Source organism: Strigops habroptila, chromosome 11 (genome assembly GCF_004027225.2).
Source record: "Strigops habroptila isolate Jane chromosome 11, bStrHab1.2.pri, whole genome shotgun sequence".
NCBI lineage: Eukaryota > Metazoa > Chordata > Aves > Psittaciformes > Psittacidae > Strigops > Strigops habroptila.
Window position 1 is genome coordinate 1,508,406 of NC_046360.1, and position 25,122 is coordinate 1,533,527.

Genomic DNA, 25,122 nt, shown 5'->3' on the forward strand with positions numbered 1-25,122 from the left:
ATGAGGAGCGGGTGCTTCTCCTCAGTCTAAGAGTGGGGTGTTCACATGCCCCCACTGAGAGAGAAGTGTCTCATCCACACACAAACTATTCATAGTGCTCAGCTGCAAAGGGGCTTCCCTCTGGAAGAGCAGCTTTCCCCAGGCTTCACTGCCCTCACACACACAACACCTTGCCCAAGCCAAAGGTTTGTCCCTGGCTCAAATCCCCCAGGAGAGGAGGGGTTCACAGGTAGGTGGTGCATGAGCTGCTCCTGCCAACCTGTCCCTGAAAACCGCTCCAGCTCAGTGCATGGAAGAGCTCTGGAGCAGGGGGAAGCGTGTGCGGGAGGGATGCGCAGGGCTGCTCTGCACCACAGCAGTGTAAGTGCTGCAGGGAGGGGGCCGCGCAGTGACGGAGGCACCAGCCCCTGCTCAGATTCACCACGTTTATACAACGACAGCAGGAGGAGGTCAGGAGAGCTGCCCAAGAGCTGGGCTCACTTTATTGCCTGTGTCTGGCTCCCGTACAGCGACCATCGCACCCCCTTCCCAAGAGAGTGCAGCAACACCTTTCAAACCACACAGCACTTCATAGAGCCCTTTTCTCCCCCAGCCCTAGGACAGGGAGCACCCCCTGCAGCTCCTGTGGGACCCCAGCCCAGGCATGGCCGGCACTGCACTGGAACCAGGCGTCCCACCTCCCATCGCCACCCTGCTGCCCCCTCTGCGAGCCAAAACTAACCCTGTGCTGGTGAAGTGACACACTGAGGCATGGGAAAGCACGTTCCATGTTCCCCCCCCCCAGGAACCAAGCTTTGATACCTTCAAAGGCCACCTGAGATGCATGGTACAGGTCCAGGCAGGCAGAGAGCTCACCCCAGCTACTGTGCTTCAGCGGAGGAAGCGGGTTACTGAGCAGGACCCTCCTCTCTGATCCCTGTAGGAGCCACAGGCTGAAAACACCCCAAGGAGCTGCAGTGCGAGCCTGAAAGGGCACGAGACAGGTGAGAGGAACAGTTGGGTCAGTCCAACCGTGGTGGATCCATTGATGTTTCTGCTGCAACAGCCCCCAGCACAGCTCACTGATGTCTTTTCTGGGCCACCAGCTATTCAGTCCCATCTACTGATCGCTCCGCAGGAAGGGGAAGGATGAGACAAGTTGCTCCTCACAGTTCCTGAGTTTATTAGAAAACAGCACGTTGAGACTGCAGCTTAAACAGGGGTTACACTTCCTTGTACCAGTGCTGGTCAGCCTCAACACAGCCAGACGGAGACCTCCTCCTCCTTCATCCCACTTCCCTGCAGTGCCTGGGCCATGCGGTTTGTACTGCCAGCTCCATCCAGTCTCCTGCGATGTGTCTGACACTGGTGCTTGCTTTAAAGACTAAGGCCAGAGCTTGCAACTAAAACACAGTAAAAGATTTTGGATTTAAAACCAACTTCTGCACTAGGTCCAGACTCCAGGCCCGGCTCAGGACGAGTCTATCTTCTGCCAAGCTGCCCCTCTGACGAACACCCCAGCGCCAGAGGGAACTCTGATGGATGGCAAGACCAGCTTCAGGGCTTAAAATACAAACACTGCCATCCTTTATTTAGGCACACGAGTAAGAGCCCAAAACTTCAGTTCAAGGACTGAGGAACCGGGTGGGGAGGTGAGGTCTGGCCTCTGGGCAGCAGCGTGTCCCAGTGTCCTGCCTGCCCCATGGCAATTGCTCTGCATGCCACCGGCTCAAGACGGGCTGTCATTATCCACTGTTGATAGGAGATGGGCAACCTGGGCCTTCTGTGCAGGGGTGAGGTGCTGAGCTATCTGGATGATGCAGTCCATGGTCACCTCGGGGTTGGTTTGGACCAAGCTGCAAGGCAGAATGGAGACGGTGGCTGAAGCAAAAACTGCTTCATCTCCACCACATGCTGTCCCCACCCCAGGAGACAACATCACCCCATCCAGCTCCCACAGCCACTCACCTCCGGACGTGCTTGAGCACATAGTCCCGCTTCAGGTACTTGATGTTCTCCCGGATGGCTGACTGGGTGCTTTCACCCTCTTGCATGTGCTTCTCCAGCCACTCCACCACCACCTGGTTGTTGTCCCAGAGGTAGCCCTGGGGAGAGCAGCACCGTGGGCAGAGGGTCCTGCTGCCTGCACAGCCTGAACCCCCTTTTCTGCTGTGGCCTCAGGGCTTCTCCTCCCATCACAAAACCAGGCAAGGGGGGTTTTCTTCTCAGGCCTGCACATACAGCACAGCATGATCCCCACTCCCTGGTGTGCAAACACCCACCCTGGCACAGGGTGGAAAGCAGCAATTCCCATCACATGTTTACAGGCACTAATGGACAGTGCCAGAGTGACAGGGGAGAAGGTGACAGCCCCAGGGGTGCCCCTGGAAGCTGGGGCAGGGGGTACCTTCTCGGCTCCTTCCGTCTCCATGAACCAGCGCCGCAGCATGGACTGGATGTGGATGTGGCTCAGCTCACTGTTTGCCTTCAGGACCTCGGCCTTCACCACCTCCTCCAGCAGCAGCCGGCGCAGCCGCCAGTAGAGGAAGGAGCGGGCGTTCTTCCACTCCAGGATGTCCTGCAGGAACGGAGCAGAGCCTGCGTTTGTCTTTGCAGAAGGAGGAGGAGCTGATGGGCAGCGACTGCTCGCTCTCAGCTCACACCGGCAGGTCTGAAGACAGTTCTGCTGGGCTGCAGCAGACAGCAGCACCCAGGACAGGGATATTGAAACCCAAACCTCCAGGAAACCCCAGCAAACCCCCAAACCACAGCAAACCCCCCGTGTGCAGCCCCTTCCCATGGTGCTCACCGTGATGACGCCCTTCTCCTGCATGCGGCCCGGGGTGTCGTGCAGGTCAGCAAAGTGCACGGCCACCTGGTAGTACATGGGCAGCAGGAGCTCCTCCCGGGCCTTGAGCTGCTGCTCCAGCTCCTTGCGCTGCGCCTCGGACAGCTCGGGGGTCCCTGTGGGAGATGCCGTGCTGAGCAGCCCACCCTCCATCCCTGTGATGGGATCCACAGGCCACCACAGGGGCTGGGCTCTGCTCTGTGCTCCCACATCAGCCACCCCCACCAGGAAACGGTGCCAGCATCACACCCCTTTGCTTTGGAACATCTACACCCCTGCTCTGCAATGACCGTGTATCATCTCACCAGGTACTGATTCGGCATGGCCACTGCCATTCTTCATCTCAAAGCATGGGAAAGAAGTCCAGCACCATTTATGGAGCCCACAGGAGATACTGGTGTTTTAAGGTACCACCACATCCTCTTGGCAGGCTCCACCATCAGAAAAGCCATAAAGAATTTTCACAGAGGAACACTAAAGGGTTTCCTCATGGTGTTTGGGCCTCATGTTTCAAACTTACTGCTACCAACGCTCGCTAACTGAAACACCCTTCCCTTACCCAGCTGCTCAGCGAGCTTGGCATAGACTGTATCGATCCTTCTCATGGTCTTCACCAAATCTTTCTTTCTGAACTTGATCTCCACTATTCCTCCAGGCTCCAAAATGCCTGCCCTGGAAGGAAAATGTGGTAAAGATCAGGGACTGGTCTCCAGGGGAGAATAAATCCTGGGACAAGAGGTCCAGGCAACTCTCAGCAGGACTATATGACTGCAGGCCCCATGCGCCAGCTCTCACTTCCCCACAGCCAGGCTGCAGAGGGTGCAGATGTGCTCTGGATGCTGACCTGCTCTCCTTGTCCGCATAGAGCTCCACGTAGAGGGGGTTGATGGTGGAGTCGATGACCACCCAGGAGCCCCCCCGCAGCTCCGCGTGCGGTGGGATGTAGACCAGGACGGGCTGCTTGAAGTCCCGCAGGCTATCGACAATGAAGGCGCCGAACTTCAGCATTTGGTCGTACATGTCTGAAAGCCAAAGGGATTTTAGTGACTGGGTGCCCTGATTGCGCTGGGCCCCTTGCCTCCTCCTAGCTGCCCAAAGCCACCTTCTCCATTGGAGAGACCAAACAAGCACCCCAAAACCAGCCCAGCAGGAAGCCACCAAGCCCTGTCAATGGCCCATCGTGTCCCCAGCCCACCCCCACATCCCAGAGTGGTGCAGGAAGGGCACTGGTGGGCTGGGGAATCCCAAGACCAGTGCCCACAGTATGTCACAGTACAGGGATGGGGGCACCCAAAGCTCAGGTACCTTTCATGCCGCTGGAGAAGCCTCTCCAGTTGGCAAAGATCATGAGTGGGAGATGCTCCCGGTTGAAGTCCCGAATAGCCTGGGCTGTTTTAAAAGCAGAGTCTGGGAACCAGACCTGCCCGGCCTGCTGGACTATCTGGAAAAGACAGAGCAGCAGCACTGAGACTGGCACCAGTGCCTCCCAGCATGCTGCACTGGTAGGTTGGCAGCCATGGTGTGAAAGAGCTGAAAAACAAACTGACCAAGCACCCTTAATTTCACCAGTGTTTAAGGAAAACCAAAGGATTTTTAAGGACAAGCCAAAGGATCACACCAAGCTTTTTCCCTGCTCCCCCCGGCTGCCATTCAGCCGCACCAAGGTGTCCCCACACACCTTTGCCTCTGAGTCCAGGTTGGCCGGGTCCGCGGGTATCGTCACCTCCACGGGACGGGTCTCGACGGCGATGACACCCACAGGGAGACCTCCCAGCCTGCGGCAGGGCAGGGTGCCCTCAGCAGAGCCAGTTCCTCTCCATGCTGCACCCCAGCCCCACCAGAGACGTGTTTCTTCCCCTCCACCTTCCCAAAAGCCATGGCCAGGGCATGCGCTTGGCCACACATGCAGGCTCCCCGCATGCCTCCCTGCCCCTGCTCCCAGCAGTACCTTGCTCTGCCAACCACAACTGTCTGAGCCCACGGCCTCATGATCTCCATGAAGCTGCCCTGGTCGAAGAAGCCGCTCTGCCAGGTCCCCTTGATTGCTGCAGAGCACAGGAAAAAGTGGAGTGGCACAGCAGGGAGCACTGAAGGGCTTCTTGTGCATCCACCCATCACAAAAAGCACCTTCTGCACCGGGACCTGGGGTTTGCACCTACAGGGTGTGTTTAGGAGCACTGCTGCAGAGGCCTCAGGTTGCTCTCACTTACTTGGATGGGGTCTCCCCGCCAGCATCCACCTGGGGTCATAGGGGATTTTGGAAGGGATAAAATCAATTTCTCTTTCAATGGGGTCACTTATGGCAATGATGGGCACTGGGCTCCGGTTGTCCTGCAAGGGAGAGCCCCAAAGGGCAGGTCACCAGCCAGCTGTGGGGTGACACCCCACACCACCATCCTGCAGCACCCTCCTACCTTGGGCATGTACGAGAGCCACTGCAGGATGGTGTAGACCCCCTCAAAGTCATCCGGGACGGTGACATGGGAAACGCCGTTGTTGTGCATGATCTGCACCCCTCCCAGCTGGTTGTTGGATGTGTAAACTTCACGGCCCAACACCTAGACAGAATTAGTAACACAAAGAGATCAGTCTCTGCTCACACAGGAGCTGCTCCTCCTTGCTCTGCTGTTAAGTCAAACCTCTGCACAGGCACGTTCCCTGTGGTTTGAGGCCGAATTTCCACCTCTCTCTACCAGGCTGATGTTAAAGCAAAGGGATCCTGCTTTAGACAAGCGCATCAGTTTAGCCAAGCAGGTTTCAACTCAGCTCAAACCAGTGTGATTCTGCCCAGAGACAGGTCCTGCCCCTGCGACCGGAGCCAAACTGCTCCCATGGCAGGTCCTATGAGGTGACATGCAGGGAACTGCCACCTCTTCCCATGGGAAAGGGAAGGAGCCCATGCATGTAGTGGCACAAGGGTCAGCGCCGGGGGAGGACGCGCAGCCAGAGCACGGTACCTTATTGAGAGCAGTGACACCAGTGAGGATGATGTGGGAGTTCTCCACCTGGATAACGCGCTGGCCCAGCCTCAGCAGGTATGCACCGATCCCAATGGCACGACAGGACACCTGGATACACACACAAGGACATGTGGGGTCACTGGGGAGAAAGGGCTACCATGAGCACCAGGAGAATGATGCTCTGCAGGGGTCTGCACAGTCAGGTTGTGCCAGATCACTTGTTGCATCCCGTTATTTCTCCCAGAGTGACCATAAAAGCAAGTAGGACGCAGAGGAGGAGTGGGGCAGGGGAAAGTCCTGTGGCTGTACCATGCTGATGGTCACTATTTCATCGTAAGCACGAGAGGACTCCCCAGCGATGGTACCAGCAGCTCTCAGGTTTTCCACCCCAATTCCATTTTCCTTCCCGATGATGTCCAGGAGGACATACCTGGGGGGAAGCAGAGCCATAGTGGTGTGAGCAGGACAGAGAGAAGCAGGGAAGCACTCACTTGCATGATGTGCCTGGCAGGATGCTGAGCCAGGATGTAGAAGCTGCATCCTGGCAGGGACGTAGGGCAGGCTTGGGGTGGCTCTGTGTGCTCCATGGGATGGGGGGCTCACCTGGACTCGCCCCCTTCCTCCACATGCTCACAGTGCACCGAGTTCATGGCACTGATCCTCGTGTAGTCCTGGGGGGTCAGGTACAGGTACTTGAACCCCTGAAAACAAAGAGGAGGATGAGTTGCGAAGCCCCCCGTGCACACAGGCACCGATCCCCCAGTTTTCTATCCCAGTTTAGACGTGGGCAGGGAATGACCAGAGAAGTCCTGTGCTGTTTTCCGTGGTGGCAGGAGGGAAGGAGCCCACACACCTTATAGGGGTCCTCAGGGTCCACCCAGGCCACCTGGAACATGTGCTTGATCTCATCAGCGAAGCCGATGCGGGCGCCGCTGTTGGCAGCGATGTAGACGCGGGGGATGCCCTCGGCCCGCGCCAGCTCCGAGGCCCGCAGGAAGACCAGGTCCTCCTCCGGCCCGAAGGAGCCGATCCTGTGGGTGATGTCGTTGCAGATGAGCACAATGTCCCGGCCTTTCGGGTACTCGGGGGTCTTCAGCTTCATTTTGAAAGCAACCATCCCAACCTGTCCCAAAACAGCACAAGGTCACAGGGCAGGCTCCTCCAGGGAAAAGCGATCTGAGCTGCAGAGTGAATTAGCCAACAGAATGCTTGAGGAGCATCTTCCAGGCTTTAAACACCAGCCGTTCCCACCTGCTGCAGCGCAGCTTCCCACCACCACCACCCCAAATCATCCCCCACTACCTGATTCCCTCCAGGGACCCTGTTCATCTGCATGAGCTGCCCCTGTGAGTCCAGCACCAGCTCGGTGTAGGTCAGGATGTCCTTCGGGTACCGCTCTGATGAGCCCCACAGCTTGAAGAGAGCCTGCAGAGACACAGCACACAGGATGAGCTGAAAGCAGGGGGCTGTGGCAGCTCCAAGGCTATCACTGAGCACAGACACACACTCTTGTAGCAGGCTGGGACTTGGGGTGAGCAAAATCCTGTGTTAGAGCCCCAGACCTACTGCAGACCTCCTTGTGTGGGGCTTTCTGGTTCACATCCTCCACGAGTACAACTATGGCAACTTACAAGAGTGAGTAATTGGTATAGAAACACTTTATATAACCAAAAACACTGGAACTTGGGCTCTTCTTTCCGTCATTTGCCAGCTCAGGGGAGAGGAGTCTTTCCCCCAGATGGGAATATCTGAGGAGGGTGGGAAACAAAAGCAAACGCAGTGCTTTGGAGCCCCTCTGCTCAGCCACACTGACCTGCCTGATCATCTCTGGGAAGTCATACACATAGGTGGTGCCCAAGGATTGTGCCTGGAACCGCTTGGCCTGGAGCAGGTCCTTGGTGACGTAGGCAGTGTTGATGAGCATCCCGTGCTGCTGCCCTTGCTTGTCCCCGTACGACTGAAACATGATCTGGAGAGAAGGGCAGAGCGCTGGCTGCCTGCCCTCGGCACGCAGGCCAGTCCTCTCTGCAACACTAATGCGCCAGAGCCTGGCAGGGCTGGAGCACTGCTGAGCTTTGCCTGGGCAGGACGCTTGTACCCGTGGCTCTGCTTGACCAAACAACATGATTTTCAACCCCACTCCTTGCTATTCAGGGGACAGAGTGCGCTGCAAGCACCAGTAACACCCTAACAATGACCTCCCAGACCAAAACCTGCCCAATTACACGCCAGCAATACCCCAAGCAGCCCAAATGGATGGAGCTTAGCGCCATTTTGGAGCAAAGCATCTCCCCGAGGTGCCTAACTGGATGCAGCACAGAGGGGAGTGAGACCGGGACAGCCCTGGGAATGCTCCTGCATGATCCCAGAGGCTCTGGGACACACCAGCGCTGTACATGCATGAGGAGTCTTGCAGCAACGACCCCAAAGCTTCGTTGTGCTCGAGCAGTTGTAGTTGGGCTCCCAGCACCTGCAGTTACTCACGCTGCCAGTGGTGGGGTCCTTCACTTCCTTGTAGAGGCTGATGTCCAAGTAGTAGCCGGACTCGTTGGTCAGGAAGAGGCGGATGGGGATGGCCCTGGCAGTGGGCGTCAGGCGGATGTTGATCTTCACCTCGGCCTGCAGCACCCGCAGCTTCCAGAGGCGGCTGCCGTAGCGCATCACCATGGAGCGCACCGACTCCTCGATCTGGGCAGGGGATGGCACACATGTGGGTCCATGGCCCCAGGGACAACACTGTCCTTGGGTGTGCAATACCAAGGCTGGAGCAGCCCCACTGCGTCCCCACCTCAAACAATCATTTTGGATTTGCTTTGGGAAAGTCCCTTCCCTCTCTCCACCCCTCTATCTCTGGGGCTGGTGCTGCCATCCAGCTTCTTCACTGGGGAGAGGGAAAGATGGTGCCCCATATCCTACTGAATGGACAGAGGCCCACTCCTCCAGCCTACTGCTCTCCCTTGTGCCCCCCAGCAAACCACCTGCTTGTCCAAGTCTGTACAAAAATCCCCAGTCTTTGCAGAGCGTGATATCTCAGCACCTCCCCAGAAAATAGCCCACAGTGAAGGTCTGATACAGAAATTAAGCTGCAGGTATCTCTGGGGCTGCCAAATCCATCTCCCATCCAGGATTGGGTGGGACTGGATAGGACTAAGATCTGACAGCCAGTGTAGGGGGTGGCTGCATGTTCATGCAATGGTACCAACCACGGAGAAGATGCAGTCTCCATCCCCAGATCAGCAACACGCTGAGAGCAGGAAGCAGGACACCAAGAAACACACCTTGGAAGGGTCCATGATGACTGTGGGGACAAAGTTGAGGAAGATGTGGTTGCAGTCAGTGCGGACGATGGTGTTGTTGAAGGCCACCTCCAGCTCATCCATCGCCTCCAGGAGCAGCCGCTCGCCCTCACTCTGCAGGTACTCGAAGGAAGCTTCCTGCAATGCACCGGGTGGCTCAGGGGTGACCAGAGCACCCCCTGCACCCCAAACTCACCCACCTCAGCCGGGGGCTCAGCGTGGCCTTGCCTTGGTGATGAAGTCCGAGTGGCGCACGATGGCGCGGATGAAGAAGCGGTAGTCGGTGGCCTCGGTGCCCGCCTGCACCCTGGCAGCCCCCAGGTACAGATGCATCTTGTGGTTGGCGCAGGGGATGGCCGTCAGGTCGAAGTTGCGCATGCGGCTCAGCTCCAGCTGGAAGGCGAGCGCTGGCTCCAGGTGCCGGTAGATGCGGTCCTCTGCAAACTGGGGCAGCACAGGGCACGAGTGAGGCGCTGGTCAACGTCACCGGGTGGGTTCTGCTCCAACCACAGCTCCTACCTCATCCCTGGCTCTGAACGTGAAGAACTTCGGGAATTCTCTCTAGAGCAAAGGGGAGAGAAAAGACAAGGTGAATACTTCTGGCACACAGGATTTTTCTGATTTACAATGAACTCATCGAAAAGAAAAGGCCGTGCAGGCTTCCTCCTCCCCCCAGAGGGAAAAGAGCTGGAGTAATCGATGCCTTTTAAAGGCAGCTTAAAGCTGTGGGGCAGCCACACAGGAATCACACATTACTATAGACATTAGCAGCATAAAGGATAATACAGGAGATAAATCGCTCATTGAACCCTCCATTAATTAATTGCCAGCTCCTGATGCTCAGGAGGTACATCCATCACTCAGTGCTATGTCTGCAAGTTACTTATAGATGTCTCTAGGCATTTTAAGGAGGCAGAAGCTCAATGTGTCTAAAGTCACCGTGTCTGCCTGCAGCTTGGTCTGTGCTCACCTGCTGGGCAATGAGAAACGTGATTCTCCGGAGACCACAGTCAACGAGGAACTTTTTCTACATGGAAACAGAAGATTCCATCAGTCGCAAGAGCTTAAACATCTCCACCGCGGGAGCAAGCCAAAACCCAAGCGGCTGCTGTGGGGTGCAGTGTTTTGGGGAGCACAGTGTGGGGATGAGGCAGCGCCTTGGGGTACGGTGTCCTGGCTTGCAGGGTCTGCACAAAGGGGGTCCAGGCCCAGTGACAGACCTTGGACTGGGCAAAGGCTCTGAAGATGGGCACCAGCTTCTCGTCTTCTGCATGGTCAGCCCAGCGGAGCGCGACGTTGAGGATGTGGATCGGCTCCTCATGGATGTTCTGGGAACAAAACCAAATCCCCGGTCAACCCTGACCAGCAGCAGCAGTGCCATCCCAGCACCACCTGAGAGGGATCAGAAACAGCATCGTGCCCACCTTGACCTCCTCCTCCTCATAGATGGTGGCTCGTGGCTCGTTGAAGAGCATGCTCTCTGAAGGTGGGTTGGCAAAACAGGACATCACTTCATCGAAGTTCCTGCCCAAACAGCAGGGGTGAGGTGACAAGTCAGTGTGTTGTGCCCACCCCTGCCTGAGGCACAGCACCAGGGACAGACCAGGACCACCAGCCCATGGCAAAGCCACAGCTCATGAAAGACAGCTCTGAGCACTGCTGGGTGTAGAGATGCTTAAAGTGTGCCCAGCAGCTTTCCCCATGCTCCACGTGTCCTCAAGAGACATGTCATGTCCCCACCATGGTGCCTGTTGTACTGAAAATACCCAGCCCCAACCTCTGGCTGCAGGAGGAACAGGAGCTGCTGCCAGCTTTGGCTCTTCCACCCCTTGTGCTCTCTAATGACTGCATCAGCACCCAAAAGACACATGTCTGACCAGCCAGGCACGTCCCTGCACCCCCACCTGGTGAAGTCCTCAAATCTGTCAAAGGCCACCATAGCTCCCAACCGCTGGCTCAGGGGAGAAAAGCCACTGTCCATGAAGAGCTCAGTGCTGTGCCGGGCCAGGTCAGGGTTGGATACACTGATGGGGACAGACATCCTGCATGGGGGAGCAAGGCAGCCATCAGCCACGGGTGGAGGAACCACTGCTGGGTCCCATACGGGACCCTGACCCAGAGAGGGCTCATCCTGCTCCACTGGCCAAGGGAGAGCACAACAGTTCCCTCTGAGGATCCCCATGTTTTGCATGGGGGAGCTGATCCAAACCCCATACCTGTTTGGGTGGGAGGAGGGCAGCATGAACTGGAACTCCACCAGGCAGGTGCCATCCAGGAGCTGCCGGTGCTGCAGGCTGTTCAGCTCATAGGCGAGGTACCCGCGTCGCACGTAGACCTGGGAGGGGGATGGCAGGAGGTACCACCGTGCCCCTGCTCCCACCACACACATCCATGTCCCCCCCAGAGCTTGCATGCCCCCGGGGCCCCCCCAGCCCTCACCTCCAGTGCTGCCATGCGCACCACCTGGTTGGTGTGGTAGAAGAAGATGGGAAGCACATCGAAGATGGTGGTTTCTGAGAGGATCAGTTTCTGGGGGAAGAAAGCAAGATTTCAGACAAGGATGAAGAGGAAGCTCCTTGCCCCTTCACAGGATGGGAGAGGCATGTTCCAGAGGGGTCTCTCATATGGGGCTGTGCAGGGCTGGCCATGGACAACCCAGCCCACCATGGGGACACTGCCAGACCTAGACACAGATCCACACATCAGTCCCCACCAAATGGGGTGAGAAGCAGGGGATGGGGCCTGTCAGCAACGGGGTTCACCCCCTCCTCTGCTCCACACAGGCACTGACACTGCAGCAAGGCTTTGACTGCTTTTTTGGCTATTTTTAAGACTAAGCCCCCTGCAGCCTCATAAAGCCACCCAAATTCCCACTGCAGAAAAGCACAGTTCCCAACCTCCAGGTTTTCAGGGCAGTACTCGCGTCCGTACATGTCGATAGAGGAGAGGAAGATGGACTCCACCTGGTTGTGCCGCAGCTCGTAGGAGGGCAGGTGAGAGGCAATGAGCACCTGCAAGGGGAGAGGTTGTTGGGAGCGCAGGGCATGGGGACAGGGATGGGGACAAGGAGGCGAGGTGCTCGCTGACCTGCCGGGCTCTCAGGGCCACTTTGGAGTGCTCGGTCTTGCTGAGCTGTGTCAGCTCGTTGAGGATGGCTGTCAGCTCATCTGTCAGTGTGGGGTCACGGCCACAGAGCTGGTCCTGCAATGCACACACCACCATGGCTTGGCTCAGGATGGCTTCGTCCCACACCCCCAGCCCCTCGGGGACAAGACCTGAGGAGCTGAAGTTCTCTGAACCAATGGAGCAATGCCATGCTACAGGAGGGAGATAAAATCCTCCTAACAAGGCAGGAACGGACACATGAATGGAAACCTCAAACCCTGGGCACTGAACAAAGGAGCAGGAAAGCAGTTTTCAGGTTTCCACTTACTTTGAAAGGGAAAGCACAGGGCTGTGACAGCCACCCACAGGCATGTCCCTTCCGCAGCAATGTGGAGCCTGCCCTGGCTTACAGGCTTTTCCCCACCACCAGCCTTTACTTCTGGTGTCTCGAGGCATAGGCTGTACTCACAATTAACATGGTCACCAGCAGGTTCTTCTTTGCCACCTGGGCATGAGAGAAGATGCTCTCCAGCACAGGAGTCATGTCAGGTTTGCACTGCTCCCGCAGGCTGATGACACACTTGTCATAGTGAGCTGCGGGGCAGAGCATGGTGTGAGCCCTGCAGACCCCTCCAGAGCCCAGAGACCCCTCCAGCCCCTCGGCCCTCACCATGCTGGAACTGTGTCTCCACTTGCAGGTAGCGTCTTAGCAGGTCCAGCACCACTGCCTTCATGTAGCCTGGGATGCCGCTGCGGTACCTGGGGAGCAGAGAGCCCAGTGTGCTGTGAGGTGGTGACAGTGTTGGGGAGACCAGGGGGGTCACAGACAGCACAGGGCTCACCTCTGCACCAGCTGCACCAAGCTCTGCGTGTTCATGAAGAAGACCTCCCGCTCAGCCTTCCTCTGCAGTGTGGCTGCATGGGTGTCCAGCACGTTGGCGATCTGCAGGGAGAGGGCATGGGGTCTGGTACAGCTCGAGGGACTTTTTACAAGCGCATGTAGTGACAAGACAAGCGGGACTGGCTTTAAACTGAAAGTGGGGGGATCGAGATGAGCTCTTAGGCAGAAGCTCTTCCCTGTGAGGGTGCTGAGGCGCTGGCACAGGGTGCCCAGAGAAGCTGTGGCTGCCCCAGCCCTGGCAGTGTTCAAGGCCAGGTTGGACACAGGGGCTTGGAGCAACCTGCTCTAGTGGAAGGTGTCCCTGCCCGTGGCAGGGGGTTGGAACTGGAGGAGCTTTAAGGTCCCTTCCAGCCCAAACCAGTCTGGGATTCTATGATCTACAATATCTTTTAGGAGGACCATTTCAGGCAGAAACTCCCAACTAAGAAGGAAGCAAAGGCTGAGCCGGGGTGCAGCCCCATGGCTCTCACCTGCTGGCTGGGGAAGCGGCAGAGCACGGAGGTGATGTTGCTGGCGTACTGCGCCATCACCTTCCGGATCGACTTCTCCACAGACAGTGGGATTCTTCCCGAAATGCTCGTCATGATCTCCTGCAGCTCCAGGAGGGGCAGGGACGGGTCCCGCAGGGTCTTCATCAGCTGGGCCACCCACTCCTTCACCTGCAGGTGAGGGGCAGCACCCATCAGTGCTACCCACCTTGCCATCACGGCAAACAGGAGGCAGCGGGGCAGGACAATGACCACCTCTGCCCCGTACCCACCTTGGCACTGAAGTAGGGCTCGGGCAGGCAGTACCCATTCATGACGTTGGTGAGATTCTCCAGCACGTTGCGGAGAACATGGTGCTGCTTCTCACCAGTGATGGGCAGGGTCTGCTGGGGTGGGAGCCCCCCCGTGAATGGCTGTGCCTGGAGAGAGTAGAGAGAGGTGGGATGGGCAAGGTCCTTGCTTACATGAGATGGAGCCCCTGAGAGCTACAGCTGCTCCAGAGAAACCAGCACAACCCCTCCAGTATCTGCTTTTAGTTAGATACAGCAGAAGCACAAAGCATTCAGCTTCATGTCTATGCCATCATGAAAATGCAGAAAAACTGGAGATGTAGACAGAATGCTATAGATGCACTAAAAACCTGCATGTGAGCTTCTGCACATTAAGTAAGCACACATGGGATACTATGCAGACATAGTGACATGCGGAGCAGCCACTGGAGCCCTGGTGCAGCCATGCAAGTGCCACTCTGTGCCGGCACGGGGAATATCCCTGCCAACATCCCAGCCAGGGCAGCCCCTCTGTTTTATGCCCCAGTGAGTGCCCTCAGTGCCCCACAGGATGCCACTTGAGAGCAGACAGAGGGTCCAGCAGCACATCTGGCCCCCAGCAGACTCACAGGCTTCACTTTGGTGGGATCATCCAGCTCAAGCCGGGCTATGACACAGCCCACCTCCAGCAGCGCACCCGGCCGCTTGATGTAGTGCACCCGCCCAGCCTCCTCCACTGTCAGTGTCATGATGATCTTCATCACCTGGGTGAGGATGGGTGGCATGGTCACCAAGTGAGCAGCACCCATGTGCTACAGAGCACCTCAAGCACTACAGCAGCATTGGTGTGTTTCATCTCTGCCATCCGCCAACAGCGCAGGAACAGAGCTCCCCCAAGCTCTTCTGCAAAGCTCACCTCAATCTCTGCGAACACACTCCCCTCATCCACATGGCCACCATCATCCACCGTGTACTGCAGCAGCTTCCCTGCGGAGGGCGAGCGCAGCACCGTTGGGTCCTTCTCCTTCTCAAAGTCACACGTTTTGTTGCCGATGGTGAGCCGGTATCTGAAGGAGAGGGACAGGTCTCACCACCCAGCTGCTGGTCAGGGAGGAAGGCTGGTGGGGGCACAGCAGGGAGGTACCTGTCGATCTCCTCCTTCATGTAGGTGGTGTAGCTGTTGCCATCATAGGAGAGCAGCAGCCCGCCATCGTTGAGCCGGTGCACGTCGATCTCTATGGAAGTGCGGTTCATGATGATGACATACGTTGTCAGGGATTGACGGGCAACCTGTGGGCAGTGGCCAGGGAGAAACTTCAGTGCAACCCCTGAAACACGTGCAACGGCCTTTTGGGGGCTGGTGGAAATGGCAGGGGGTGAGGAGCATCTCCCCATGCTTGCTGCAAGGTCCTGTGCAGGAGCAGCCTGCTGCCACGGGATGGGGCTGTGCCACGAGGGCAGGAGGCAGCAATGTCAGGCTGCACCAAAGAGCTGCTTCAAATCACAGCCTGGAGCTGCTTTAACTCATGGTTCACCAGCTGCTTCATTGTAAATTGGGGTTTTTTTTTGCATAAAGTTCAACTAATCAGGTTTAAAAGCAAGAAGAGGAGATCCTTTGTTAAACTCATGAAAATGTCTATTTAAAATGAGGTTATTAACTTCATTTTCATGTTGCATATTTTTAAAGGACAACCTCATCTTGAATGCATCTGTCTCCTTCAGGACAGAAGCACACATCCCTGTCCCGAAGTGCTGTGGCTGGTTTGAGGGGAGCACAGCCCCATCCTCACCTGAAGAACATACTTCGCACCCTCATAGATGAGCTCCACATCAACCATGTTCAGCAAGGAGGCTGCTGGCAGGACCTGCCCCCTGGAACACAACAGACGGGTCAGGCACCACAAGTGCCGCCTGCCCCGCGCGGAGCCAAGTGTGTGAGGTGTCAGCGGCGCTGCTGGCCGCGGGCCATGCGGGAGGGCACCAAGGTGACTGCAGGGGACAAGCATCTGCTTTACATGACCCACGTGAGCACCTCGCAAAAACGCATCTGGAGACAGGCCAGAAACCGGCAAAACACAGAGATAAGGGTACGGGGGAGAGCCCCCCAGTGTCCTCCAAGGCTGGAGGAATAACCTTGACATTCAAGTGCAAAAAAACAACAGCAAGCAGTGTTCAGCCAAGCTACTTTGCCTTGAAATCTGTTTTCCCAACCATGGGAAACTTCCCCCCCCTTTCCAGATAAAGCAATAGCAGAGAAGCTGGAGCTCTCTGAGTCACTCTGACTGCTGCCTCCAGATTTGCAAAGCTTTAGCAGCAGAAGTGGGAAGGAAGATGGCCCAAGGAGAACAACTCCTGGGTCTCCAGGCTTGCAGGAGCCACACAGGCTGCTGCGAGCCACCCTTTAGGACATGCACTCCCTGTGCCCACAGTGCTCATGTCACAGCTAAGCCCGCATCGGGCAGCCCCTGCTCTGTACCTCTCCAGTGTGTGCAGGAAGTCGGTCATACACGTCCTGAAGGCAGCATCAGCAACGTTCAGGGCACCACAGACAACACCCAGCATCGTGTCGGGCTTCTCTGCCTGTAGGGACCAAACATAACAGCACTTAGGTCTCACACCAGAAGGGGAGTGATAACCCTGGGGGGAACAGTCTCCCCTACCTGCACTTTCTCAGCAATCAGATGGTCCAGCCAGCCCGTGTCTATTGCATTGTTCTGGAAGCTCTCTGTCTCCAGCAGCTTAATCAGATACTCCACTGTGGTCCGGAAGTCCCCACGGATAGACAGCTCCTTCAGGGCAACCACCATGTTCCTTTAGGGAGCAAAACCCTCCGCTAATGACTGATGAAGCAGTGCTTGGCTTTCAGCTGAGGAAACCAGGGAACCACAGGGACTAGGGTCATGAGCTCCCAAGCCCTGGGTGCCCTCATGCCTCACAGTCAGCACTGACTTAAAACCATTAAATATCCCAGATACACTCGTTACATGTCACCCCGTTACTGACTGAACATTGCTGTTCACTGGCACTAAGCACATACTTAGCAGATCACTAAAATGTATCTTTAAGGATCAGGTTGGTGAGTTGGGGCCGTAGCACCACCACAGCCCGAGAACTCTGGCTTTGGACAGTGCCTCTGCAGCAAACGAGTTGCTCAGCACAGCGGCACCATTCTGGTCATCCCAGATAAAAGCCACTTTTCCCGGCTCATGCACTGGTTGTGAGTCCTCCCAAGGACACCCGCTCTCCATCCTACCCCAGCACACTCACGAGATGGCCTCTTCCCGGTTCTCTCCCCACGAGAAGCAGTGCCCAAACTGGGAATCAGCAAATTCGTGCAGCCCCCCGGCTGCTGCCACACTGAAGTACCCCCAGACGTTCTTGCTGCTGCGGAAGTTCAGCTCCTGCACCGTCCCCGAGCTGGGCTTGAAACCCTGAGTGCAGACAGAGCAGAAGCCATGGAGAAACCCCCATACCATTCATCCCCAGCCCATGGGTTTAATGCCCATTAACATTGCCCAGCTGGGGAAGTCCATGCCCAGTTCACCCCACAAGAGGGAGGGTCCCCCCACCTGCACACATGCAGCTGGTGCACAAGAGCCCATCCCTGGCTCACCTCCTCGGGGTTCTCGCTGGTGATCCGGGCAGCAATGACATGGCCCCTGGGCACAGGGATGTTGGTGGGGCAGTGGAAGCTGATGGACGTATCGCCCCAGGGGCTCTCCCCATACAGCACCCGGATGTCTTTTATCCTGTACAAGGGGATGCCCATTGCAATCTGCAGGGAAACAAAGAACAAGACTTCAGCATCCAGAACAAGCTGCCAGAACAAGACCTCAGCATCTAAATTACAACTGGGAGACGCAGGTAGATGGTCTGAATGGAGAGCAAGGGGAAGAGGCTGCAGGCAGCTACTCCCAGCAAGAAGGCAGAGGTGAATGAGGGATGCTACATCGCTTCCACCTGCACCCTACATGCTTCTATATGTGACACCTTCCCTCTGCCAGGCTCCAGCCCAGCACTTCTCCCTGAGTTACAAGACTGCTTCATCTGAAGCCCTCAGAGTCACCCATGTGCGCTCAGGTACCTGCAGCTGGGCAGCAGGGAGGTTCACATCCGCGATCATCTCTGTGCAAGGGTGCTCCACTTGCAGGCGTGGGTTCAGCTCGAGGAAGTGGAAGCTGCCATCCTCGCTGTAGAGGTACTCGACAGTGCCCGTGCTCACGTAACCCACCATCTGGGCCAGGCGGACTGCGCACTGCAGGAGAGGGAGAAGCCACCATGGGCAGCAACGACACTGCTCACTGCAGCAGTCGGGTTGTCCCGAGCCAGCAGCTGTGTCCTTGCATGGACAAGCAGGGGCTGAGACTCTCTGCTTGGTGTTGGGGGTCCCTCCCCTCCTCAGGTTCCAAAACCCACAATAAACCCCGCAAGGATCAGACCAGTTTCTCACTATATACTGCCTTGAGACTCACCTGCTCCATGACCTCGACGACGGAGGGTGCCGCGATGGTGACGGGCGCTTCCTCGATGATCTTCTGGTGCCGGCGCTGGATGGAGCAGTCTCGGCCGAAGAGGGAGATGGCGTGGCCGTACTCATCAGCCAGCACCTGCACCTCCAGGTGCCGCGCGTGCTGCGCCAGCTTCATCAGGAAGACGGGGGACCCAGGGGCCTCTGCCTGCACCTGCAGCAGGGGAGAGGGTCGTGCTCTGGCATCACCTCCCCAGAATTCATCCCGGGATGGAGACAGGTCCTGGGTGAGCCTGGGGTGGGAGCAGGACCCTGCTGCATGCCCCAGGGACAGCAATGGGGGGTCTGGGCATCTCTTACCTGCCGGAAGCAAGTGCCAAATTCCTCTGCTGCTTCCACTTTTCGGATGCCTTTGCCCCCGCCACCTTCTGCTGCCTTGATCATCAGCGGGTAGCCGACCCTCTTGGCCACCTAAGACAGGTCAAGTACTGGGGTGACTGAAGTGCTTTGGACCCCAACGGTCCACCCTGCCCCAGCCCCATGCATTCCCAAGCAGGATTGCACCAAGTCATGCCTGTGCAAAGGGGCAAACTGCTGCTGAAACAGCCTCATTGAAACATCACTGTTGGATGCTGGGAGGCCAAAAGGGCCAAGGCATGCAGGCTGCGAGAAGAAATAATGGTGGATAAGAGACAAACAGCTTCCCATGAGCTTTACCTCCAGGCCTTCCTCCACATCCTTGATGCAGGCCTGGTCATACGTCTCGAGGGGGATGCTGATCATCTGCTGATGCTTCTGGTCCTCCTCTGACCACTGGGCCAGCAGACCTGTGGGCACAGCCAGTGCTATGGTCACTGCTATGGCCACTGCCAGGGTGGCATGGCTGTGGTGGCATGCTGGCTGTGCCCAGGGAGCTGGGAATCACGTGTTGGCACATGCCATTTCCCTTGTTTCCATGCATCCCATCCCTAAAAACCCCTTTCCCCAAACCAGCAGCTGCTCAGCTGCAGTGGGGTCCTGAATACCTGCAGCCACTCTGCAGCCAGCCAGGCCAGGGACCCCAGCCCTGGTGCTTGCTTTGGGGGGAGAAAGAGATGCAGGGAGGAGAGAAATGGGGGGGCTGGGGAGAAGGAGGCACTTACCGCTCCCGCTCCACGGCAGTGTGGGGATCTGGAGCGTCTGAGCCACGATGGTGGAGGCGACTTTATCCCCCAGTGCCCACATGGCTTCGCTGGGGGGACCTTCAAACAGGGAGGGAAGGGATGAGCTTGGCCAGCCCCAGCAGCCAGTCTGGCCCCATCGCATGGATGCTGCAGAAAGCTGCTCCCCACTCAGCCAGCACCATCAGCCCTTCTGCAAAGAGTGGGGGTGTGGGGAAACCCCCAAACCTGCTGGAGCTTGACCCTTCTCCAGGCAGTCCCCTGGCTGGGAAGCCCACGAGGTCTGCTCCCACCCAACATTCCTCCGTGAATGCTGCATCAGCATGAGAATTACAGGGAAAAGCCAGAAAACAGTGGGATTCCTGAGACAGCTCCAGGAAACTGGGCTGAGGACTGCCACACAACAGGGTGGGCATGCCAGATAGATGAAACAGGGAGCCAGCATTCATGCACACACTAGCCCAATGCCTGCTTCTCCCTCCGGCACAGGGAGGTGCTGAGACCTTACCTAGGAAAGCTATCCCATTTTTCTGCAGCAGCTCTGGCAGCTTGGGGTTTTCCGAGGCATGTCCCCAGCCAGCCCACACCGCCTGGCACAAGAGAAGGAGCAGTCAAACCATCACCTCCTGCCTGGAAACTTCCCGTTAGCCGCAGCACCGTGCCCAGCTCCTCCACACAGAGGGACATCACCCTATTTCCAAGTGTCCCTTCCACCCTAGCAGCTTCCCTCAGGAAAGAGGTGGGAGCCCATGAGCAGCTCTTACCTGGACCGGGATCCGTTTGGAAATGTCCATGATCAGCTCCACGTTGGCATAGTTGTTGTTGTTGGTCCCCCCAGCGACAGGCACGTAGTGATCTGCCATTTTGATGTACTCTGCAAGACAGCACATGGCAGCAATTGGAAACTGTCCCCCAAGCCTCGACCCACTCACACGCTGCCCCTTGGACCCCCTCCTCAAATGCTCCATCCCACAGAGGCTGGAGAGGGTGCAAGAATTACTTACTCCTTAATCTGGCTGCACAGGAGGTGAGTGTGTGCACTGTGCAGAGCCCCCACATCCCAGGCAGCAGTGCAAGAAGATGAAGGCACTGCCCCAGCTCAGCCCCACAGCGGGGAACTCGCTTTCAGGAATTACCTGCATTAGCCTTGAGGTCCTCAGGGGTGACCATGACCACGAACCGAATGGCACGTTCATTTCGGAACATCTCATAGGCCCACCGGCGGATGGAGCGCATGCACTTCACAGCGGCGATGCCGTTGTTGGCAATAAGGACCTGGGGGGGACAGGGACACGGGGTGTCAGGCTGAAACCTCTCCTCGCTGCTCAGTGACCCACCACCCAGGCAAAGGCAGGGGCGTGCGGGGAAAGACCTTTTCAATGACACGGTTGCCACCGAAGCGGGTGACGAACTCTGCCGGCGAGGCGACGGTGAAGTCCCGTTGTAGATCCATCTTCTTGTGCTCACGTCCTTTCTTTGCTAGATGCAGTCCGGACATGCTAGGCCTGCGGTGGGACACGATGGACATCGGTGAGCACGCAGCCATAGGAGCAAATCCTCACCAAGCACGGTGTGTGCTGGTGCTGCTCTGGCTTCCCCGGAGGTGGGACCTGCAGAGCACCCAGCAGCAGTGGGCACTGTAGACCAGGCTGTGCCCCTCCACTGTTTCCTCCAAGAAAAGCAATAAAACCCTTCACCCTGCTGACACATGTGGGAACAGTGGGATTCACCTTCCTTGCTACCAGCTCCCTGCTGCACACTGGGTCTCTCCAAGGACATTTACCACCCACTGCAACACCACAGAGGAAAACTGGTTTTGGCTGCAATTTGGGGTGAACAGAGTGTGTTTTGCAATTAAAACATCCCCCTGGCTGCTGCTGGAAACACTCTGGAACACGGAGACTGCCAGGGGACAGAGCACAGACCCTCCCTCCCACTGCCAGGATGTTACATGCACAAATGCCCCTTTGCAGTGGCCTGCTGAACCCCCCCTCCCCAGCTCCCTATTCACACCAAACCCCACAGCAGAGCTGTATCTGTCCCCCACATCCCCAAAGGGCACTCAAACAGCCCAGTGGGGTGGGCGGCAGGAAAAACAACAAGTACATGGGATGAAACAGAACATCCTTCCCCCAGTGCCCATGCAAGGCAGAATGGATTTGCTGCCTCCAAACCCCGTGGGGCACGCAGCAGGTCTCCAAGGGGCACAGCCAGAGGTGCCCCTAATAAGCTGCATTAAGGTCACCAAAGGGGGAGCAAAGAGCATGCAGTGCTCTGCAGGAAACCTTGGGAAAAGCCTGATGCAGCTCCCAGCAGCAGCCTCGGGAATTCGCTCTCACACAGCCTGCAGCCACACGCAGCTCCCTGCCGGATCAGACCCCATCCAGCCCTAGTTGCCTGCTCCACATCCCCAAACTACTTTCCAAGCTCACCCCAACCATGGTTCTCCACCGAGGGCATTTCCATGCCCTCCAGGGTCTATTCCTCGCCTCGCAGCCCATGGTGCATCCCCGCAGCAGGCAGTGGGGTGGCTGGAGCAGCCCCTCCGCAGCGCTATAAGGCAGCCCTCGCGCCTCCCACCTCCTGGCACGGGGGGCACAGGAGGGTCTGGCATCGCAGGGACCTCCCCGGCAGCCAGGCACGTGCTTCCCCTCGGCTCTGCCCGGAGCTTGGAACAACTTTCTATTTTAATTAACAGGTTCACATTCCCCCCCTTCATAACTCAGCCAGGTTTTGAGCTGTTGATTGTTATTCCATGGATGAGCTATAAATAAGCAAAGGAAGCAGGACCAGTCCTCCCCTGAATGAGCAGATTTCACACGAGTAGCACTTTACACATCTTGTTTTTAAGGGGAAATGTGTTGAAACCTCTGGGATGTTGGGAAATGTTGCACTCCGGGTATTTTCCAAGTAGCTGGAGCACTGCATTGAGTGATGCCAGCTTTATCACAGCAGCAATACCCCACCATCAGCACCGTGCACATGCACCCAACACCCCAGCTAGGCAAGAAGACACGGCCAAGTTTTGTAACACATCCCAAAAGGTCTTGTGTTTTCACCATGAGCAGAGCAGCCAGAGCTGGGCAGCAGCACTTTGTTTCCAGTTATTTATAATGGCTCTGAGTTCTGTTTGTGTGGGAAGCTACCCACAGAGCAAAGCGCACCCGCTTTTCGTCAACTCATCACAAAACCACCAAAAAGCTACTTTTCTGCCTTAAATAATTTAACTGTAATAGTTGTAAGGGCAGAGGAAGGGCAGGAGCGGCACAGGAGCACGCTGTGCACCCCACTCCTCATGGGATGCTATGTTTCCCCATGCACAGTATGTGTTAGCATCCTCACTCGTAGCTAAGTGAACCTGGCAGCAGGACCAGGACCTTGTGGGATCCTGAGGGCACAGGGCAATGCTTCCATGCACAAGTGCACACATGCAGGTGCAAAAGGCTCAGCTCACAGGTTTACATACACCCCATGGAATGCCCCCAGCAATACTCACGCACAAAACTGGCACCCAGAAGGATGGCGAGCACAGAGAAAACACCAGCAGCACCCACTGCTGCCCTTCCACATGCTCACCACTGCAACAAACACCAATCCTGTCTTGCTACACAAGAAAATCCCCACTCCCATATGTACCCCCATCCTGTGCCAACCAGATCTGCAGCCAGTGCATCAGCACAGCCTCTCCCATCACTGGGATATGGCACAGGGGCAGACAGAAGCAGCAAAATGAGAGGAAGGTGTGAGAAAAGAGAAGTAATACAGCAACTTGGCCACAGTACCAGGGAAGCAGCATTGAAAGACACTGTAGGTACTTTCTACCCTGTTCTTAACACCCAAAAATCACTCTGACAGAGCAACCCTGCCTCAGACCTTGCCACACTCATGCACATGGTGCTGCTGTCACGCAAAGCACCCGGGCATGCCTGCTCATCCCAGGATACTGCCATCAGCCTCATCAGGGCTTTTCATGCAGCATGAAGTCAAAAGGAACAGGATAAGACCATCAATTTGGGGCTCCGAGGAGCACCCACACATGCACCTCAATTTTAGCAACAGGGGCCCTGAGATACACACCCACAAAAGCATCTGCCCATCCCAAACGTGGCACCTTTACCCCCGTGTCATACCTCATGCCATCGGACTCTAGGAGTGCGGTGATGGAGGGGGGCTCGGTGCCGGTGCCCCCCGCCATGGCCAGGCTGCTGCGCCTCCTGCCCACCCTGATGGCCGTGGCCAGCAGCTCATCGTCGGAGGTGCTGTCCTCGAAGGAGCCCAGCACGAACTTGGCCAGGGCCGGGCGGCGCAGCGCGGCGGGGCTGTACACGGCGATGCGCTCCTGCTCCCCTGCCACAGCCCTGCCGGCCTCGGGCAGCGCCGGGGGGCTCGGCCCTGCCGGCGGCTTGGCTACGGTGGGAGCCGCCGGCTGCTCCACCGGGGTCTGCCCCAGCTTCTCCTTCTCCTCCTCGCCGGGACGAGCGTTGGACATCTTGGCCAAGATGAGGCGCGCGTACAGCAGCAGGAGCAGGGCAGCCAGCAGCATTCACCTGCCCTGGGGAGAGGCGCGGGGACACCCCGTCATGGAGGGCACAGAGCCCCCCCAGCACTGGGACCACAGCAGCAGCCCCCCAAAGCGCTGAGGCTGCCATCCCCATTGCTCTCCACACCAGGGCCAAGCCAGGCTCCTCCAGCTCACACAGAGCTATTTTTACTCCCCAGACCGGGATCAGTGCTGGCAGGGGGAGCCATGGAGGGGGGCTCGGCACCGCTCCACCTTCACACAGCATGAAGGGGGGTGACATGGCCCCCAGCTCCCCACAGCATCCTGAGGAGGGCAGTGAGGCCGCTCCACTGACTCCAACCTGGCCCCTCACAGAGGGGGGGCCCTTAAACTGACCCCCAATCTCCACAAACCATTAAAGCCAGCGGCGGCCATAAGGGAGAACCACCGCAGCCCCATGTTCCCCTCAACCCCGACCCCTTCCCATGGGGAAAGGACCCCCACTCACCATGGGTGCTGAGCGCACGGGTCCCCACTGCGTGTTGCTGGGATGAACACGGGCAGCGCCGGCTCCTTGTCCCGGTCCCCTCAGCCAGGCAGCGTGTCCATGGCACTGCTGGGAGCCCGCGGGGTGCCAGATCCCAGGGGGAGCGTGTGCCCCGGCCTCCCGCAGGTGCTCCGGTGCCGTCCTCGCACGTGACGGTAACGTCAAGCAGAAGTGTTTGTCTGTGAACACGCCTGGAAAACTTGTGCTGGAGGACACGGTGGAAAGGAGCGGGGGGGGGCAGGCATGGCCGGCCAGGACACCCGATCCTTGAGGGACAAAGGTGCCTTGGCCTCGCGCCTGGTCATGGGGATGAGGGGAAGGACAAGAGCCTGCTCTGCCGGGTTTGCCTGCACAGGGGGAGAACAGGGATCCCCCAAAGCCAGCACCCATCGCTGAGCTTGGAACAGCCCCCCACAAAGCCAGCACCCATCGCTGAGCCAGGGACACCCCCAAAGCCAGCACCCATATGGAGCCAGGGACACCCCCAAAGCCAGCACCCATCACTGAGCCAGGGACACCCCCCAAAGCCAGCACCTATCACTGAGCCAGGGACACCCCCAAAGCCAGCACCCATCACTGAGCCAGGGACACCCCCCCCCA

General features: G+C 57.5%; 1 protein-coding gene across 1 annotated transcript; it reads right to left on the reverse strand.

Moving 5' to 3' along the window:
* Positions 1-450: 450 nt before the first annotated feature.
* Positions 451-24,017, reverse strand: ACACB (acetyl-CoA carboxylase beta). Its single transcript, XM_030501410.1, has 52 exons — positions 23,605-24,017; positions 20,847-20,979; positions 20,611-20,749; positions 20,239-20,348; positions 19,983-20,064; positions 19,457-19,555; positions 19,032-19,141; positions 18,675-18,785; positions 18,319-18,528; positions 17,931-18,101; positions 17,460-17,621; positions 17,114-17,277; positions 16,507-16,657; positions 16,323-16,426; positions 15,637-15,718; positions 14,991-15,136; positions 14,763-14,913; positions 14,476-14,610; positions 13,850-13,996; positions 13,560-13,748; positions 13,031-13,131; positions 12,859-12,947; positions 12,658-12,782; positions 12,171-12,284; positions 11,981-12,094; positions 11,523-11,612; positions 11,300-11,418; positions 10,988-11,125; positions 10,508-10,607; positions 10,304-10,411; positions 10,054-10,110; positions 9,603-9,644; positions 9,312-9,527; positions 9,066-9,221; positions 8,272-8,475; positions 7,601-7,756; positions 7,090-7,212; positions 6,641-6,910; positions 6,391-6,488; positions 6,097-6,217; positions 5,785-5,895; positions 5,242-5,385; positions 5,038-5,158; positions 4,776-4,872; positions 4,506-4,602; positions 4,133-4,268; positions 3,672-3,849; positions 3,387-3,499; positions 2,789-2,943; positions 2,387-2,557; positions 1,948-2,084; positions 451-1,835 (listed from the first exon to the last, which is right to left on the reverse strand). The coding sequence occupies exons 1-52, from the start codon at positions 24,015-24,017 to the stop codon at positions 1,709-1,711; spliced, it is 7,137 nt and encodes a 2,378-aa protein (XP_030357270.1). The 3' UTR covers positions 451-1,708.
* Positions 24,018-25,122: the final 1,105 nt, after the last annotated feature.